Here is a 21,440-nt window from a genome sequence, read left to right as displayed (position 1 = left end):
TATCAAAGAAGGAGCAAAAAAATGAAGCTGTTTCATAGCTGTCAGTAATTAAGAGAAATAATTTCTTTGCAAATAACCACTAGGCATAGTAAAGGAAAAAACAAGACATATAAAAACAATTAAAAAATACATTTATTTAAACATTTCTATCAAGAACATTAGTTTATACTCGAAAATCACTTGGGTATATAAAAGAAATAGAAATTTATATCTATCAGATCTCTCAGGGTATTGTAGAGTGAATATCTTTTAATGTGTTCTTTTTATTAACCAAATTGTGATGGTCAATGGATTAATCTCTTTCAGTTTAATATCTAGGTCTTCTCGAAATAAAATTTGAATACGCCTTAATATCATCTGACTTTGGTTGTTTGAAGTCGAAAGTTTTATTCTAGTTTTTAGGTCGCTTTTCGGTAGCCAATACAAATGTTAATAAGGCTGAGCATCTTCGATGGCCTATTTTGCATTCCGGCCAAATACGGTTAGATCAGTCTCGTTTCGCTCGAATTTTTGCTACCAAATGAGGCGTAAATGTTTAATACGAAATTTGTATATTTAGGCGTTTTCAAACCATAAGATAGCCCCTAGTATTTGTTTTATGGAAAATTATAAAATGTAGCAAACCAAATCTGTTATACATGCCCAAAGTTTAAGGTAGGTTTTATTTCTGAACTGTAAACGAAATAAGCGCAGTGTGTTTTTATTTAATCAAAGATAAAACAAGTAAGAGCGTGCTCAGTTCGGCCGGGCCGAATCTTATATACCCTCCTCCATGGATCGCATTTGTCGAATTCTATGCGCGGTATCTCTTTTTAGGCAAACAAAGAATATTGAATAAGAACTGTTATGCTATTGGAGCTATATCATGTTATAGTCCGATTCGGACCATAATTGAATTGAATGCTGAACATTGTAGAAGTCATTGTGTAACATTTCAGGTCATTCGGATAAGAATTGCACCTTGTAGGGGCAAAATCGGAAGATCAGTTTATATGGGAGCTGTATCAAGCCATAGATCGATTTAGACCATACTTCACATGTATATTGAAGGTCATGAGAGAAGCCGTTGTACAAAATTTCTTCCAAATCGGATGAGAATTGCGCCCTCTAGAGGCTCAAGAAGTCAAGATCCCAGATCGGTTTATGTAGGCGGCAGTATCAGGTTATATACCGATTTCCGCCAAACTTCGCACAGTTATTGGAAGTCATAACAAAAAACCTCATGAAATTTCAGCCAAATCGGATAAGAATTGCGCTCAAGAAGTCAAGATCCAAGATCGGTTTATATGGCAGCTATACCACGTTATTGACCGATTTTAACCGTTCTTATCACAGTGGTTGGAAGTAACACCAAAACACCACGTGCAAATTTACAGCCAAATCGGATAGAAATTATGCCCTCTAAAAGCTGAAGAAGTCCAGACCCAAGATCGGTTTATATGACAGCTATATCAGGTTATAAACCGATTTGAACCATACCTAGATTTGAACCATACAGCTGTTGAAAGTGCTACAAAAACACCACGTGCAAAATTTCAGTCAAATCGGGTGAGAATTGCGCCCTCTAGAGGCTCAAGAAGTCAAGACCCCAGATCGATTTATATGGCAGCTATATCAGGTTATGAGCCGATTTGAACCATGCTTGGCATAGTTGTTGGATATCATAACAAAACACGTCGTGCAAAATTTCATTCCAATCGGATAAGAATTGCGCACTGTAAAGGCTCAAGAAGTCAAGACCCAAGATCGGTTTATATGGCAGCTATATCAGGTTATAGACCAATTTGAACCATACTCGGCACAGTTGTTGGATGTCATAACAAAACACGTCGTTCAAAATTTAATTCCAATCGGATAAGAATTGCGCACTCTAGAGGCTCAAGAAGTCAAGACCCAAGATCGTTTTATATGGCAGCTTTATTAAAACATGGACCGATATGGCCCATTTACAATACCAACCGACCTACACTAATAAGAAGAATGATACCCAACATTTGTGCCAACTATGGTTCAAATCGGTTAATAACCTGATATAGCTGTCATATAAACAGATCTGGGGACTTGACTTCTTGAGCCTCTAGAGGTCGCAATTATTATCCGATTTGCCTGAAATTTTGTACGACGCATTCTCTCATGATCATCAACATACGTGTTTATTATGGTCTGAATCGGTCTATAGCCCGATACTGCTCCCATATAAATCGATCTCTCTATTTTACTTCTTGAGCCCCCAAAAGACGCAATACTTATTCGAATTGGCTGACATTTTACACAGGTCTCCAACATATAATTTAATTGTTGTCCAAACCGGACCATATCTTGATATCGCTCTAATAGCAGATCAAATCTTTTCTTATATCCTTTTTCGCTCAAGAAGAGATGCCGGGAAAAGAACTCGACAAATGCTATCCATGGTGGAGGGTATATAAGATTCGGCCCGGCCGAACTTAGCACGCTTTTACTTGTTCTAATTCATGGGATCCTCCAATTTACATATTTTAAACAAAAAACAAGTAAAAATGTATTAAGTTCGGCCGGGCCGAACTTTGGATACCCACCAGCTCGGGTATATATATAAACCCCATATTGTCACAATCCGGTGAAAATTGGATAACTTAAGCATCTAATTTTGTAGAACATATTATTGGTCTTTTTGGCAGATATATCCAGTCGGATATCGTGAGGCTCAGAAAAACTCACTGTTTTAAATTTCAGAGAAATCGGGTAAAAAATAAGGCTTTTATGGGCTTCAGTCCCCTTATCGGCAGATCTGTCTATTTGGCAGCTATCTTAAAAATATAGTCCGAACCATATTTAGGTCGGACGTTGGGAGGTATTAACCTACTCACAGTTTAAAATTTCAGCGAAATCGGATAAATAATAAATCTTTTATGGGCTTCAGACCCTTTATCGGCAGATCGGTCTATTTGACAGCTATATCTAAATATAGTCCGATTTGTCCATTATTTCAGCAAAATCGGATAAAAAATAAAGCTTTAATGGGCTTCAGACCCTTTATCGGGAGATCGGTCTATATGGTAGCTATAGCAAAATATATTGGGTTGCCCAAAAAGTAATTGCGGATTTTTTAAAAGAAAGTTAATGCATTTTTAATAAAACTTAGAATGAACTTTATTCAAATATACTTTTTTTTACACTTTTTTTCTAAAGCAAGCTAAAAGTAACAGCTGATAACTGACAGAAGAAAGAATGCAATTACAGAGTCACAACCTGTGAAAAAATTTGTCATTGCCGACTACATGAAAAATCCGCAACTACTTTTTGGGCAACCCAATAGTTCGACCTGAACCATATTTGGGTCAGATGTCGAGAAGCCTTAAATTACACACTGTTTCAAATTTCAGCAAAATCGGATGAAAAATATAGTTTTTATGGGCATTTGACAGTTTATCGGAAAATCGGTCTATATAGCAGCTATATCCAAATATGGTCCGATGAAATTTTGCAGATATGTTAAGATCAGTTACAAAACAATCCGTGCCAAATTTTGTGCAGATCGGTTGAAAATTGTAGCTTCTTCGGCCATTTAATTGCAAATCGGGCGATATATATATATATGGAAGCTATATCTAAATGTGAACCGATTTTTACTAAAATCAACAGCGTTCGTCCTTGAGCCAAAAAAGTGATATGTGCAAAATTTCGAGATGATCGGACAACAAATACGACCTGCAATTTGACTACAAGAATACATGGACTCACAGACGGACAGACAGACATGGCTAAATCGAATCAGAAAGTGATCGGTATACTTATAAATGGGTCTAGCTCTTCTCCTTCTTAGCGCTGCAAACAAATGCACAAATCTATAATACCCTGTACCACAGTGGTGGTGTAAGGTATAACAAGTAAAACCGTGCTAAGTTTGGACGGGCTGAATCTTATATACCCTCCACCATGGATCGCATTTGTCGAGCTCTTGCCACGGTATCTCTTTTAAGGCAAACAAAGGATAAAAGAAAGTAATTACTATGTTATTGGAACAATATCAAGTTATGGCTCATTTCGGACCACAATTGAACTGAATATTGGAGACCATAGTAGCAGCCATTGGGTAAAATTTCAGCCAAATCTAGTAAGAATTGCGAACTTTAGGGGCTGAAGAAGTAAAAGAGGGAGATCGGTTTATAGGGGAGCTGCATTAGGCTATAAACCGATTCAAGCCATTTTCGACACGTATATTAAAGGTCATGAAAGAAGCCGTTGTACAAAATTTCAAATAAATCGGATAATAATTGCGCCCTCTCGTGGCTCAAGAAGTCAAGATCCAAGATCGGTTTATATGGTAGCTATATCAGGTTATGGATCGATTTGAACTATTCTTAGCACAATTGTTGAAAGTCATAACAAAACACCTCATGCAAAATTTCAGCTAAATCGGATAATAATTGTGACCTTTAGAGGTTCAAGAAGTCAAGATCCCAGATCGATTTATATGGCAGCTATATCAAAACGTGGACCGATATAGCCCATTTACAATCCCAACTCAACTAAGTTCGGCCGCGCCGTATTTTGGGAACCCACCACCATAGATTCTGCTAAAAATGTTTACAACAAATGGCATAATTTTTTTTCTACATACCAAACTTTTGTCAAACCAGCAAAAATTAAAGCTTCTACGAACCGAACAAGCATGATCGATAGACCGGTTTACATGGGAGCTATATCAGGTTATAGACTAATTTGGATCGTCTTTGGTGGAAGTCGTAACAAAACACCTCTTGAAAAATTTCAAGCGGTGGCTATATCAGGTTGTAGACCGATTTTGACCGTACTTAACACAGTTTTCAAAAGTCATAACAAAACACTACATGCTCAATTTGAGGCAAATCGGACAAAAATTGTGGCTTGCAAAAACTGAAGAAGTCAAATTGGAAGATCAGTTTATGAAAGCTAAATCGGGTTATAGACCGATTCGGACCGTACTTGGCATATGTCCATGCCATATAAACCGATCTTGGGTTTTGACTTCTTGACCCGCTAGAGAGCGTAATTCCTATCCGATTTGGCTGAAATTTTGGGTGAGGTGTTTTGTTATGACTTCAAACAACTGTGCCAAATATGGTTCAAATCGGTCCATAGCCTGATATAGATGCCATTCAAATCGATCTGGAATCTTGACATCCTGAGCCTCAAGAGGGCGTAATTATTAGCCGATTTGGTTTAAATTTTGTACAACGGCATGATCTTCAACATAGGTGTCAAATATGGTCTGAATCAGTCTTTAGCCTGATACAGCTGCCCTATAAACCGATCTCCCTATTTTTCTTCTTGAGCCCCTAAAAGGCCCAATTAATATTCGATTTGACAGAATTTTTACTCAAAGACTTCTATTGTGGTCCCCAATATTCAAATCCATTAGCATAGCAATTCTTTTCTTTTATCCTTTGTTTGTCTAATAAGATATACCGGGAAAGAACTCGACAAATGCGATCCATGGAGGAGGGTATACAAGATTCGGCCCGGCCGAACTTGGCACGCTTTTACTTGTTTTTATTTGCGGTCGTGATTAAAATATTTGTCATTTTCAATTTACAAATTATTTGATTCAATTAATTTTTTAATTGCGCTTGAAATTTTTTTTATCGCGATTATGATGGAAATTTTTGTGGTTTTCATAAAAAAATGTCAATCATTTTATAATCGGTGCAATTAAAAATATTAATTGAAAATTTCAATCAATTCTTTTTAATTCGATGAATAAAAAAATTAATTCAAAACTTCAATCATTTTTATACCCTCCACCATAAGATGGGGGGTATACTAATTTCGTCATTCTGTTTGTAACTACTCGAAATTTTCGTCTGAGACCCCATAAAGTATATATATTCTTGATCGTCGCGACATTTTATGTCGATCTAGCCATGTCCGTCCGTCCGTCTGTCTGTCGAAAGCACGCTAACTTCCGAAGGAGTAAAGCTAGCCGCTTGAAATTTTGCCCAAATACTTCTTATTTGTGTAGGTCGGTTGGTATTGTAAATGGGCCATATCGGTCCATGTTTTGATATAGCTGCCATATAAACCGATCTTGGGTCTTGACTTCTTGAGCCTCTAGAGTGCGCAATTCTTATCCGATAGAAATGAAATTTTGCACGACGTGTTTTGTTATGATATACAACAACTGTGCCAAGTATGGTTCAAATCGGTCTATAACCTGATATAGCTGCCATATAAACCGATCTGGGGTCTTGACTTCTTGAGCCTCTAGAGGGCGCAATTCTTATCCGATTGGAATGGAATTTCGCACGACATGTTTTGTTATGATACCCAACAACTGTGCCAAGTATGGTTGAAATCGGTCCATAACCTGATATAGCTGCCATATAAACCGATCTTGGGTCTTGACTTCTTGAGCCTCTAAAGTGCGGAATGCTTATCCGATTGGAATGAAATTTTGCACGACGTGTTTTGTTATGATATCCAACATCTGTGCCAAGTATGATTCAAATCGGTCAATAACCTGATATAGCTGACATATTAACCGATCTGGGATCTTGACTTCTTGAGCCTCTAGAGGTCGCAATTATTATCCGATTTGTCTGAAATTATGTACTACGGATCTTCTCATGACCATCAACAAACGTGTTCTTTATGATCTGAATCGGTCTATAGCCCGATACAGCTCCCATATAAATCGATCTCTCTATTTTACTTCTTGAGCCCCCAAAGAGCGCAATTCTTATTCGAATTGGCTGACATTTTACATAGGTCTCCAACATGTAATAATATAATAATAGCAGAGCAAATCTTTTCTTTTATCCTTTTTTACCTAAGAAGAGATGCCGGGAGAAGAACTCGGCAAATGCGATCCATGGTGGAGGGTATGTAAGATTCGGCCCGGCCGAACTTAGCACGCTTTTACTTGTTTTAATTGAATATGTTTTTTTTTAATCGAAAATTTTTTTAAAAACGGATGATTATGTTATCGTTTTCGCTATAGAAGCAGTTTCAATTAAAACAAGTAAAAGCGTGCTAAGTTCGGCCGGGCCGAATCTTACATACCCTCCACCATGGATCGCATTTGCCGAGTTCTTCTCCCGGCATCTCTTCTTAGGTAAAAAAGGATAAAAGGAAAGATTTGCTCTGCTATTATTATATTATTACATGTTGGAGACCTATGTAAAATGTCAGCCAATTCGAATAAGAATTGCACCCTTTGGGGGCTCAAGAAGTAAAATAGAGAGATCGATTTATATGGGAGCTGTATCGGGCTATAGACCGATTCAGATCATAAGGAACACGTTTGTTGATGGTCATGAGAAGATCCGTAGTACATAATTTCAGACAAATCGGATAATAATTGCGACCTCTAGAGGCTCAAGAAGTCAAGATCCCAGATCGGTTAATATGTCAGCTATATCAGGTTATGGACCGATTTGAATCATACTTGGCTCAGATGTTGGATATCATAACAAAACACGTCGTGCAAAATTTCATTCCAATCGGATAAGCATTGCGCACTCTAGAGGCTCAAGAAGTCAAGACCCAAGATCGGTTTATATGGCAGCTATATTAGGTTATCGGTCGATTTGAACCATACTTGGCACAGTTGTTGAATATCATAACAAAACACGTCGTGCAAAGTTCCATTCCAATCGGATAAGAATTGCGCACTCTAGAGGGTCAAGAAGTCAAGACCCAAGATCGTTTTATATAGCGGCTATATCAAAACATGGACCGATTTGAACCATACTTGGCACAGTTGTTGGATATCATAACAAAACACGTCGTGCCAAAATTTCATTCTGATCGGATAAGAATTGCGCACTCTAGAGGCTCAAGAAGTCAAGACCCAAGATCGGTTTATATGGCAGCTATATCAAAACATGGACCGATATGGCCCATTTACAATACCAACCGACCTACACTAATAAGAAGTATTTGGGCAAAATTTCAAGCGGCTAGCTTTACTCCTTCGGAAGTTAGCGTGCTTTCGACAGACAGACGGACGGACGGACGGACGGACAGACGGACGGACATGGCTAGATCGACATAAAATGTCGCGACGATCAAGAATATATATACTTTATGGGGTCTCAGACGAAAATTTCGAGTAGTTACAAACAGAATGACGAAATTAGTATACCCACCATCTTATGGTGGAGGGTATAAAAATTAGTTGGATCAACTTATTTCGTGATTGAGAAGGATTTTTAATATTGTCTGTGTAGGTGGTTGATATAAAAAAAGAGAAAAGAGTTGGTTTTCGCCCCTAAAACTGGCGACAATTACGAGGTACTGTACCATGCATAGAATCCATGTTAAAACTTCTCTCTCCAAAGAGGTGTCGTCCTGCGACAGGTCGTTCGTAATCGTCTAAAAAAAAGCAGGTCCCTTATCATTGAGCCTTCAACTTGAATTGGACAGCTCTCATTGATATGTCAAAAGTTTGCCCCCTGTTCCTTAATAGAATGTTTATGGGAAAATCTCACTTTTAGTATATGGCCAATAGGAATTAAATTTTGTTGACCACAGACATATCAAAAATTAATTAAAAATAGATCAACATGGTGTAATTAGAACTTAATTACAACTTGTTGTGATGGCATGTGCCGCTAAATTCGTTGATGAATACGTTCTGTTTCTGCGCATGAGTAAAGGCTTTTTGAGTTGTTAGGCCAACAAAGCCAGACAAAGATTTATCACATCAATCATTCGAATACGAGTATAAGATTTCCCATTCATAAGTTTTTGGAAAATTAAAGAAAGTTTTGGCTAACATCAATATCGGCTGTCAAAGAAACGGTGCAGGTTAATTAATGCCATAACCATGGCAAATGTTAGGCTCAACAGGATTCCATCTCAGGTTTCTGCGTTAGCTGTTATAGGCCAAGCATTAATTTGTGTAAATATCTGCTGGGAGTTCGTTCGTTTATCCCCTTCAAAAGTTGTGAATGTAAATTCATATGGCTTGAAGGTAAGTAACAATTACAAATCACTCTTACAAGACTTTAGGCTAAAAACGGTTTTTCAATTTTTGTTGTTGCTGTTGTTGTTTGTTCTCTTAAATAATGGCCATACATACTGACACATATATTTTTGATGGTTTTTTATTTTGGCCAAAAGATATTTGGCTATGAATATTTTAAGCGAGATGCCGCTTTTCGCAGTTGATTTTTGTTTTTGCTGCCGTTGTTGTTGTTGTGTTTTCTTTCATATTTCTCTTTCGGTGTCACTGCACGGGTCAACATTCTTTAATTTTCTATCGCAAATATTTACCCAACACACCAGATTCATGATAGGTTCATATGTCGACAGGTAGGTTGGCAGGTAGACAGCTAGGTGAGTGCGTATGTACGTCCGTCCGTCCGTCCATCCCATCGATGCGAAGCTCATCATTAATCAGCGGTTTGTTTTCAACCTAATTTAAATAATTAAAAATTCACCGTTGTGACCGCAACAACAAATTCTCCTGGTCTCTTGGACTCAGCTTAGAATGGCTAAGAGATGAATGGTGTGAACCGTAGTTTGGACAGGGCCTTAATAAGGGGTTCGGCTAAAAGGCAATTTAGTCAAACTTAGTTGCATATTTTATTGTTGTTTTTTTTTTCTTAGCCATTTTGGATTTCTTCATCTTTTTAGTGGCTTTGGCTAACAAATTATTTTGAATATTTTTTGCCATATTGAATTTGTGTTTGTGGCAATGTTTTTTTTTTTTTTGCTAGAAATCTCCCAACAGCGATTAGTTGAATTAATCAGGCGATCATCTATAGATTATGATAGTTAATGGCTTTTCTCCTCTCTGGTGATTTTTCGTATGTGAAAGTTCACAAGAGGGTCACTGTAGTAGTTGCAAAGAGAAATTCGTCGTTGAGAGGTCAATGGTACTATCAATGGTGCAGAGCCCCAAGGCAAGTTTCGTAATATATTGGAATGTCTTGCAAATTCTTGTGGACCAACAGAAGGTGCACTCTTCCTACATGGAGAAAGAGAAAGTTTCTAGATATCCTAGACACAGAAATGGATCTGCAAAATTTGTCAAATATTTTTTTTAGTAAATCCCCTTTTAAAAAAATTGTCAGAAACCATCCAAGATGAAAATCAGATTTTTCTACAAACAAAACCCACTTCCAAAATACCCTTATCAGTGACTTCCCTCTATTTACTGAAACAAAAAGTTTTTTTTTTGTAATTTTTTTTTCGGTTATTCTTTTTAATACTTTTTCTCTGGTCAAGTATTTGTTTTTCTATTGCATCTTAATGTAGTTCGACTTAAAATAAACAATTATTAGCTCTTAAATTGAATTTCTATTCGATTTTGGTTTCTTGTGGTTTGATCTCGGAGGCTATGGTTTCAGGACTTTTAGCCATTTCGGATTCAGAACTTATCACTTGAACTGGGATGGTGTGGTCACCAGACTTTACCAGGGGCATTTCTTTGGCTGCTTCCTCAGTGAGGGTCATTTCCTTAGCTGGTTCGTGGCTTTGGACCATCGCCGATTCAGCCTGCATCACTGAAGCTTCCATGGCTGGTTCTGCTTGCACCACTGAAGCTTCCATGGCTGGTTCAGCATTCTTGACTACATTTAGCATGACTGGTTCAGCCGGCATGACTGCAGCTTCCATGGCTGGTTCAGTTTTTGTCTCTTGCGTTGGCATTACAGCACCCTCCATGGCAGACTCTTGGCTTTGCATCACAGGCAATTCCTGCACTGCTGGCTCACTGCTAGAGATCATTATCATAGGACTGTCTGCCATGGTTTCGGATTGCATGGCAGCGCCATCCATCATTTCGCCTTCGGCCATGGGCTCTCCATTTTCCTGCAATTCACGGCCTCTTCTCAAAGGTCGGTTCTGGAAGAGATGGTAATAGGGATTGAACCCCGCCTGAACGTGGCGACTTTCGCCAAACACAGGATAGACCTGACGTCCCAAACCTGGTTCGCCATCTTCGCCCACCATTATGAATTGGTTTTCACTTTCACTGGCGCTTTCCTCCATCTCCATTTGAGCATTTCCCATGGCGTCCATGTCGGGAGCCTTCTCCACAATGGTACCGGGGCGTATGCGTTGCTTGGACTTGGTGGTGGTGATGATCACTGGAGTCACGGCTGCGGTCATTTTAACGGAAGCTCTTGTTCCCGAAGGAGTGCGGGCTGGAGGAATTTGTGGTGGCTTGAAGACATCCATGAGTGAGGCTTCGGCCAGTAGAGGCACCGCATCTGGGGTGAGAAGTTGTGCTTGTTGAGGTCTTTTGGGTTTGTTCGAGATTTGCATGCTTTCCAAGGCACTTTGTGGAATGTTGAGTATCAAAGGTTGGGTTTGGATACCCTCTGATACAGAGACTAGCTGGCTGGGAGAAGAAATGCCCAACTGGCTCCATGGTATGGTAATGTATTGGGTGGGTTGACCCTTTCTTCTCAGGGGCACCGTTAGGGGTGGTTGGGGATAGCCTTTGGAGGGCTTCTTCTTGGCAGGTACGCTAGAGGTAGTGTACATGGGTGCAACAATCTTGTTGCCCGCCCCATGGGTAGCTTCCAGTAGTTCGGGAGCCATGTAGACTGTTTGGCCATTGCGATTGATAATCAATGTGGCTGGCGTACGACGCTTGCTGCCAGAGGACGTTGATGATCCTCGACGCATCACAGCACCAATTTCAGCGGGCGTCTGGCCTCTGGTCAGTTGGCGAATTTGATTGATGAGATTCTGTTGACCCAATTGAATGAAACCCTGTTGATTCTGCGAACGTTTGGTGGATCCATGATTGTTGTTGTAGAAGAATTCTTGGCTGTTATCGTCCTCGTCATACTCAGCTTCCTCCTCACTCTTGTCATCGTCATTTTCGATCTCCTCTTCACTGTCTTGGGGTCGCTTGCGTTTCTCATTACGTTTCTTGTTGTTGGATGCCTTCTTCTTTTGGTTGGCCTTCTTCTTGTTCTTGTTGTTATTGCTGCTGCTAGAACTTGAGCTGCTGCTGCTGCTACTCGTCCTCCTATTGGGCCTGCGCTTGCGTACCGGTCGATCCTCGTCTTCCAGCTCATTATCTTCCTCATCATCTTCATCTTCTCGGCTTTCGTCATTACCTCCATTGCGGTGATCATCGTCATCTTCTTCATCACTGTGGTCATCATCCTCATCATCGAAATCATCGCGTTCGAAATAATCGTCATCGTAATCATCGTCATACTCCTCGGAATCATAGAAGTTATTGCCGAAACGATGGGGTCTGCTTTCGTCGTTGATCTGAATTAGAGGTTTCCTGGTCGAAGGTCTGTGTTGCACCCTGACAACCACATCTGGTCGAATGGTTGTAGTTGTGGTGGTAGTTGATGACTCAGCTACCGGCGTCTCAATCAGACTTGGCAATTGAATGCGATTGCCCAGCCAGCCGGAAACGGTGCCGGCCAAGGAGGAAACCGAGGAGCCCAAACTCTGGGCAGGATTGAAGCCAAAGATCTGCCAAGGGGCAGGAGTAGTGGAACTGGCAGCTTGTTTACCCTCACCAATGGGCTCCTCGGGAACCCTAGCTTTCAAGGCAATCAAAGGGTGTATAACAAAATCGGCAATTGTATGGGGCTGGATAGTCTCTGGCATCAGTGGCACTTCTTGTTTGCTTGCCTCTACTGCAGCTTCAGCGTTGGCATTCATCACCGGTGGTTCTGCAATAGAATTTGAAGCCCTTTAGGTAATATCTTAAAATTGGGCAACTCCTTTTCCTCGAGCTACTTACCTACCAAAGCCATATCGGCAATGGGAGACTCCGTTGTCTCCTCCACATCGGGGGATGACTCTTCGGCGGCATGCACGGCAACTCCGCAGAATAACACTAGCGCCGCCACCACTGTCCAGGTGCAAAGGTTAAAAGGTTTTTTCATTATTTTTTTGTCTTTTGTTCGTTCGATTGACTTTGAATTCTCTCTAATACGAGGGCAGTATGGACATTATTTTCTATCCCAAGTTGCGTTTAGGAGTTGTCACCCCGATTTTATATTCAATTCCGTTCACACACACTATACACTGACACTTGTTTTGACATGCGAAACAAGATTTAGACTGTTCGAGCACCGCGCTAAACCGATGCTTTTTATTTTGCGGTAGGTTTTGTAGCTGCACGCGAACCACACTTTTTTCGCCTCTTCTTTGTTGTGCTGCTGCCGGTGGTGGATAGACGCCGGTACAGATGTGCGTTGTGCGTGTTACTTACGGGTCAGCAGTGACTCTGCTAATAGACTGAAAGTCACACATCACACTTGGTAATATATTCTTAGTGGGCAGGCGTACACTTAGAAAAAAAGTGAAAGCTCCAAATAAAACTCAAGAACGGAGTAAAAGAATTAATTCATGGAAGAGGTGTTGCTGTTTTTTTTTGGGAGATATCATTTCCGCTCTTTTAAGCTTTGAAGGGTAATTAAATTTTTTTCTTGTTGGGCAAGGTGTCAATTTGTAGTTGGCCCCAAAAACTTGAACTCATTAGAAAAAGTCTCGTGTCAGAGAAGGAGTCTGCCTTTTTCAAGAAATTATAGGGAAACGAAATTTAAATTAAAGGCAATAGAGAATAGTTTTTGCTTAGTGTTACAATTGAAAGGAAAGAGATGTATTTGGTATATTTAGGGTTAGTTGGGTAGACAACAAGACCGTAGATTTTTCGTATTAGTTTATGGGTGGCCCATCATCATATTTTAATGTCTTTCTATTGTCTATTTTATTCGAAAATCTCATCTCCATGGGCCATAAGTCCTAGAAAATACTTAAAAATCATTTTTACCGAATAAATAATTTCTGATGCAGAATCTCACTCGAAGCTATATGCACTGATAAAAATTCGACTAAAATGAACTAAATTGAAGGATATTCCAGTTCCCATAGGCTGGATGTATACTAATTGAGAAGTTTGCCCCTGTTCCTTAGTGGGCAAAATTTGCATTTGGCATATCATTATCGAGAGGCTCAGAAAGTCATGCATCTCGAGAGGCTCAGAAAGTCAAATTGGGAGATCGGTTTTCAACTATATCAGGTTATGAACCGATTTGGACCATACTTAGCACAGATGTTAGAAGTCATACCAGAACGACTTATGCAAAATTTCAGCCGAATTGGATAAGAATTGCGCAATTCTCCTCTAAAGGGCGTAATTCTTAACTGATTTGGCTGAAATTTTGCACATATTCGGTATGACATCTAACATGGTCTAAATCAGCCCATAACTTAACATAGCTGCCAAATAATCCGATCTTGGGCAGCTATATCAGGTAATTAACTGTTACTTGGCACAGTTGTTGGAAGTCATACTGAAACAACATGTGCAAAATTTTTTCCAATTTGGATAAGAATTGCGCCCTTTAGAAGCCCTAGAAGTCAAGACCCAAGAACGGTTATATGGGAGCTATATCAGTTTATAAACAGATTTAGACCATACTTGGAGCAGTTATTGAAAGTCATTCTAATTTGATATGTGCAAAATTTCAGCCAAACCAAATAAGAATTGCGCTCTCTAGAAGTTCAACAATTCAAAAATCAAGATCGGTTTATATGGCAGCTATATTAGGTTATGGACTGATATAGACCATACGTGGTACAGTTGTTGGGTGTGATACCAAAATGATATGTGCAAAATTTCAGCCAAATCGGAGAGGAATTACGCCTTTCAGAAGCTCAAGAAATGTATTGGCAAAGTATTTGTGCAAAATCTAAACAGCTTAGCTTTACTCCTTTGAAAGTTAGTGAGCTTTTGACAGACGGATGGGCGGACATGGCTAGATCGACCTAATATGTCATGACGATGAAGAATATATATACTTTATGGGGTCTTAGACGAATATTTCGAGGTGTTTGAAACAGAATGACGAAATTAGTATGCCCCATTCTATGGTTGAGGGTATAAAAAGCAGGAAATATTAGTGGAAAAAACAATATATCGTTGTGGAAATCTGTTTCGATTTTTAAAAGGTGAATTCAGTTAAACTAGCACACTCTGCTGAATCTTATATAAAACGCAGAAAAAAATTTACTTACATTTATAATTGAAACTTCTAGATCTCATGGGTGTATAATGTCTTCATATATACCCCAAATTGTTGGCACACAAAACTTACCAATACCTTTCGGTTGCATGCAGTACAAAGTTAAGATTGTGCAACCGCATCAAAACGTATTTTTTTCATTTTCATTTATTATTTGTAGGATTTGGACCCCTGTTCTCGAATTTATGCCCTATATTGTTATTATCGGGTAATACCTCCGTTTGGTGGGGATTGAAGGAGAGCGCGCGCTAGAAACTTGACTTTATATACTTACGCATAATAAGAAACAAGTAAAAATGTGTTAAGTTCGGCCGGGCCGAACTTTGGATACCCACCATATCGGGTATATATGTAAACCACCTTTCGTCAAAATCCGGTGAAAAATGCATACCTTATGCCACATAGTAGCTATATCGAAATATGTTCCGATTTGGACCAAATACTAATAAGTACAAGTCATTGTTCAATTATATATAACAAAATATTGGACTATTAAGTAGCTATATCTAAAAATAAACCGATCTGAACCATATACAACATGGATGTCGAAAAGCCTAACATAAGTCAATGTGTCAAATTTCAGTTAAATCGGATTATAAATGCGTCTTTTTTGGGGCCAAGATTTTAAATTGAGATATCGGTCTATATGGCAGCTATATCCAAATCTTGATCGATCTGAGTGAAATTGAAAAAGGATGTCGAAGGGCCCAACACAACTCACTGCGCTTTTTCTGGCCCCGAAATATATAACCGAGAGATCGGTCTATATGGCAGCTATATCCAAAACTTGACCGACCTGTGCCATAATGCAGAACTATGTCAAGGGGTTTAACCTAACTCAATGTCCCAAATTTCGGCGACATCGGACAAAAAGGCGCTTTTATGGGTCTAAGACCTTAAATCGGAGGATCGGTCTATATGACAGCTATATCCAGATCTGGACCAATCTGAGCCAAATTGAAGGAGGATATCGAAGGGCCAAATATAACTCACTGTCACAAATTTCTGCGACATCGGATAATAAATGCGCCTTTTATGGGCAAAAAACCTTAAATCGAGAGATCAGTCTATATTGCAGCTATATCCTCATCTAGACCGATCTGGGCCAAATTGACGAAGGATGTTGAAGAGCCTAACATAACTCACTGTCCCAAATTTCAGCAAAATCGGATAATAAATGTGGCTTTTATGGGCCTACGACACTAAATCGGAGGATCGGTCTATATGGCAGCTATATCCAAATCTGAACCGATCTGGACGAAATTAACGAAGGATGTCGAAGGGCTTAGCACAAGTGACTGTCCCAAATTTCAGCAAAATCGAATAATATTTGTGGCTTTTAGGGGCCAAATACCCTAAATCGGCGGATCGGTCTTTATGGGGGCTATATCAAGATATAGTCCGATATAGCCCATCTTCGAACTTAACCTGCTTATGGACAAAAAAAGACTCTGTGCAAAATTTCAGCACAATATCTCTATTTTTGAAGACTGTAGCGTGATTTCAACAGACAGACGGACGGACATGTCTAGATCGTCTTAGATTTTTGCGCTGATCAAGACTATATATATACTTTATAGGGTCGGAAATGGATATTTCGATGTGCTGCAAACGGAATGACAAAATGAATATACCCCCATCCTTCGGTGGTGGGTATAAAAACACAAGCCGCTTATGTGTTTACAGGTCGCTGTCCGTTTGGTCGGCGAATGCTGAATAGAGAATTTTTTGCTGTGCACTTTTAGTTTCTATCACATACACTCACACTCTCATTCAATTTGGCCATCACTGCTGTAGCATATGATGAAGCTACCATGAACAACAGCAACGTTTATAGGTGATACAAAATGGATATTCATAAGTAAGTATAACATTCGCTATACTACTTTTTATACCGATCTAGCATTCATCTCAACGGTTTGTGTTTTTATAAACCATATATAAAATAAAAATATAAATATATAAAAATAATAATAATAAAATTCGTTATTTTTAAAGCGTAAGACTGCATTTTTTGCATACATTGAATTTCGGTGTCCTTTAATCTTACCTAAAATATAGATGTTCCAACATTTTGTAGATTTTAACTATATTTGTGATTTAATCTGAATATACCTAAAATAATGATTTCAGTAAACTGATGGGGAGAAAAAAATCTTTGGCGCCAAATCATGTAAAATTTTAACATAATTTAGTTAATTTTTCTTTAGTTTAGGCTTACTCTTTTTGGAGTGTATTTCTCGATTTGGCATTACAGCAAACAATTCTTGTCTATTTATTGCCCATCGGCTTATTAAGATGAATCGTGCAAAAAACTTAATTAATCTATGGTGGAGGGCACATAAGATTCAGCCTGTCCGAACTTATCACGTTCCTACTTATTTCTTTATATAATTTTCAGATATTTCTTTTTATACCCTCCACCATAAGATGGAGGGTATACTAATTTCGTCATTCTGTTTGTAACTCCTCGAAATATTCGTCTTAGACCCCATAAAGTATATATATTCTTGATTGTCATGACATTTTAAGTCGATCTAGCCATGTCCGTCCATGTCTGTGCCGAAAGCACGCTAACTTTCGAAGGAGTAAAGCTAGCCGCTTGAAATTTTGCACAAATATTTCTTTTTAGTGTAGGTCGGTTGGGATTATAAATGGGCCATATCGGTCCACGTTTTGATATAGCTGCCATGTAAACCGTTCTGGGGTCTTGACTTCTTCAGCCGCTAGAGGGCACAATTCTTATCCGATTCGGCTGAAATTTAGCATGAGGTTTTTTATTATGACTTCCAACAACTATGCTGACTATGTTTGAAATCGGTCCATAACCTGATATAGCTGTCATACAAACCTATCTGGGGATCTTGACTTCTTGAGCGTCTAAAGTGCGCAATTCCTATTCGATTTGGCACGACGTGTTAAGTTATGTCTTCCAACAACTATGCCACGTATGCTTTAAATCGGTCCATAGCCTGATATAGGTGTCATATAAACCGATCTTGGGTCTTGACGTCTTGAGCCGCTAGATGGCGCAATTCTTATCCGATTTGGCTCAAATTTAGCATGAGGTGTTTTGTTATGACTTCCAACAACTGTGTTAAGTATGGTTTAAATTTGTCCATAACCTGATATAGCTGTCATATAAACCGATCTTGGATCTTGACTGCCTGATCCACTAAAGGACGCAATTCTAATCCGTTTTGGCTGAAATTTGGCATGACGTGTTTGTTGTGACTTCTAACAACTGTGTCAAATATGGTTCAAATCTTATTTATTTAATTAAACCGATCTGGGATTTTGACTTCTTGAGCCTCCAGAGGGCGTAATAATTATCCCATTTGGCTAAAATTTTGTGCAACATGACCTTCAACATATATGTCAAATAGGGTCCAAATTGATCTATAGCCTGATACAGCTTCCATATAAACCGCAATTCTTACTCAAATTGGCTGAAATTTTACGCAATTACTTCTACTATCGCGTCCAACATTTAAATCAATTATGGTCCGAATCGGACCATAACTTAAACTAGCTCCAATATTATAGCAATTCTTTTCTTTAATCGTTTGTTTGCCTAAAAAGAGATATCGGGAAAAGAACTCGGCAAATGCGATCTAAGGTGGAGGGTATATAAGATTCGAACTTAGTATGCTTTTACTTGTTGTATTTTTACCCTACACTACCATTGTAGTAGAGGGCATTATAACTTTGTGCATTTGTTTGGAACGCTGAGAAAGAGAGAGGACAGACTTACCTTTAATTATAATGACTTGCTGATTTGATTCAACCATTTCCATCAGCCTGTCCATATTCATTTTTACACCAAGCACAGAACGCAATTTTCATCGGATCAGCTTCAAATTTGCTACAGGAAGTTTTTTGACCCTAGAGACGAAATCTGTTGAGATTGAAAGAAATACAAATCAAATTTTAATTTATTACGAGGGCTGATATCTATGTTTCTGGCCTAGACAAAACTTATGATGGTTTCTAATGCCCAAAAAAGTATAGCATTTTTCGTACTGAAATCGTAATTTGATGTTCGTTTGACCAAGAAAATGTAACCCCACCACCGGATATAGTGTTCGTGTGAAGTGGTGTTGCCAATAGAGAGTGCAAAAATTTTGCATTTGTTACACCATACCATGGCGTACACTAAATATGATATAAATTCGTGAACGTCTAAATTCCACTAGACTTCACGCGTAAAGCAGCTGATTTGAATGTTTGAAAATGCTTATTTTTTCCGCGTCCTATGTTCTATATGTAAAAAACTTAACAGCGGTATTCACAAAAATTAATGCATCCTTTAAAGCAGCATGAAGTTTTGGCAGTTCTCTAAAGGATATGGAACGCTACGACATTTGCAAAATGTTGTACAGTAAAAGTGTTAAATTGCAGAATGTTAAAATGCAGAACCGAATTTTTTGACATTTTCTAGCATAATCGTACACCGAAAGTTTTGACGTACGACTATCATACAGTGCTTCGAGAACATTTTCGTACAATCATTTTTCACAACTTTCGTCGTGGATTATCACTACAAGAGTGCATTGATGAACTTAAATCTTTGCATGACGGTGAAGCACTATCCTATAGCACTGTGCAAAACTGGTTTAACGAATTCAATCGTGACCGACGCTCGCTCAAAGACGAATTCCGAGAATATTGCCGTAAAACGGCTGTTGTACTGGAGATTTTTGAAGCCATGCTTGAACTTTTAATGGAAGATTGTTATGTGACATACCGTGAGATAAAGGCATCTTTCGACATGGATGTCTACATGTATGGAATTCTGTCGAATTCTGTACATGTGGTAAATTTTTCTGCGATGAAGTACATTTTTAAACTATCCTTGCGAAATATAGCACATAGTACTTTCTTATGACTATAATACAATACAATTTGGCACGGATTTTCCCGAAATTTGGTATGGATTATTTTCTTATTCATCCGTTCAGAATAAGATATAGCATCCATGTATTGATATCGCCCAATAAACATGTTAGCCGCGAAAGCCGGTCAATGACATAGGACATGCTCTAAAGTTTCCTCATCTTCACCACATGCCCTACACAGGCTATCACTTGCGGCACCGATTTTGCATAAGTGAGCTCGTAGTCCTATATATCCCGTTAAGTCCTGCTTGCTTTCTTTCAGTAATAGCACCGTTTTTTCATCGTCCTGGCAACCATTTCGCTGTTCCCCAGTGCGGTTGTAGCCCACGCTCTTGACTCGGGTTAACCAAGTTTGTTGACGGGTTAACCAAGTTTGTTGACGGCAGTCTTATGGCCAAATCGGCTGCCCTTCTTACTCCGCTGTGGACTGGCACCCAAACGATGCGGATCGTGTCATTCTCAGAGAAGACGTTAATCTCTCTTTTACACTGACATTACCGCCCTGGTTGTTATTGCCCTTATGGCCATTTTACTGTCCGCCGGCAGGACCGTATTATGGTCAGGCAGTCTAAAATAGATATCAGTCCCTGGGTTCTCAATGTAGACCCCCAGGCCCACTCTGTCCTCTAGCTTTGATCTACCCGTGTAACATGATCTACCAGATGCCACTACTAGGGTTATGTCAATCCAAGATTGTGCCGCTTGCAGCACTTATTTCAAGTTTCCTATTGTCGCCTCGTTTATACCGCCATGGTATGACCTGCTCCTCTCCTCTATCCATTCTACCATCGCTTTAAGTTTCGTGGCTGCCTCACACTTTATCTGTATGTCTATGGGTCGGATTTCTAAAATATTCTCCAGTGTCCTAGTGAGTTTGGTCCTCAACACTCCGCCCCAAGACATAATTTCCTCTGAACCTGTTGTATTATTTTAACGTTACACTATTTCTCCTTCTACAATAATCACGCTCCTGCAGATACAGCGGACTTTGCTTGGATTCAGGCCATATTTCGAGCCTCCGGCCCATCTACATAGAAGAGTACCAAGAAGGCTCAACATCTGTGAGCCTTCTCTGTTCTCTCCTATGTAGACGGGACGGAGGCTCGAAATAGAGAGTACCGAGAAGGCTCACAGATGTTGAGCCTTCTTGCTACGCTCCTGAATATGACACTTTCAATTCAGTTTTCTATTCAAGATCACTCCTAAGTATTTGACATTGTCTGATATCCAAATCGTTCCATTGAGGAAACGTGGTGCGTTAAATTTGCACATCTTTGTCTTCCTCGTGAACAAGTGGATTTCGATCTTTTCTGGGTTAACATTAAAACGCTTAGGTCTAGTTCAGTCGTATGACACCTGCAGGACCCTTTCGGCCCTTCTGTATAGCTGGTTCGAATCTTTACCCCTTAGAAGTATTAAAACATGGTTTGCGTAGCAAACAGTTTCAAACCCCTACTCAGTTAGTGAGTAGTAAGGATTGGATTAGTGTGTCGGTCCGCACATTAAAGGCCCCTCAATGTCAATGCATACCGCCAGTGTGTTCGTCTTGGCATCGAAGGAT

General features: G+C 39.3%; 1 protein-coding gene across 1 annotated transcript; it reads right to left on the bottom strand.

The window, feature by feature from the left end:
* Positions 1 to 10,269: 10,269 nt before the first annotated feature.
* On the bottom strand, positions 10,270 to 18,796 carry LOC106093225 (uncharacterized). Its single transcript, XM_059367385.1, is given in 3 exon segments — positions 10,270 to 12,653; positions 12,692 to 12,802; positions 18,736 to 18,796. Coding segments are annotated over 3 exon segments (2,556 nt in total).
* Positions 18,797 to 21,440: the final 2,644 nt, after the last annotated feature.

Source organism: Stomoxys calcitrans, chromosome 4 (assembly GCF_963082655.1).
Source record: "Stomoxys calcitrans chromosome 4, idStoCalc2.1, whole genome shotgun sequence".
In the NCBI taxonomy this organism is placed as follows: domain Eukaryota; kingdom Metazoa; phylum Arthropoda; class Insecta; order Diptera; family Muscidae; genus Stomoxys; species Stomoxys calcitrans.
Note: the sequence above shows the minus strand (reverse complement) of the source record. Positions and strands in the feature narration are given on the sequence as shown.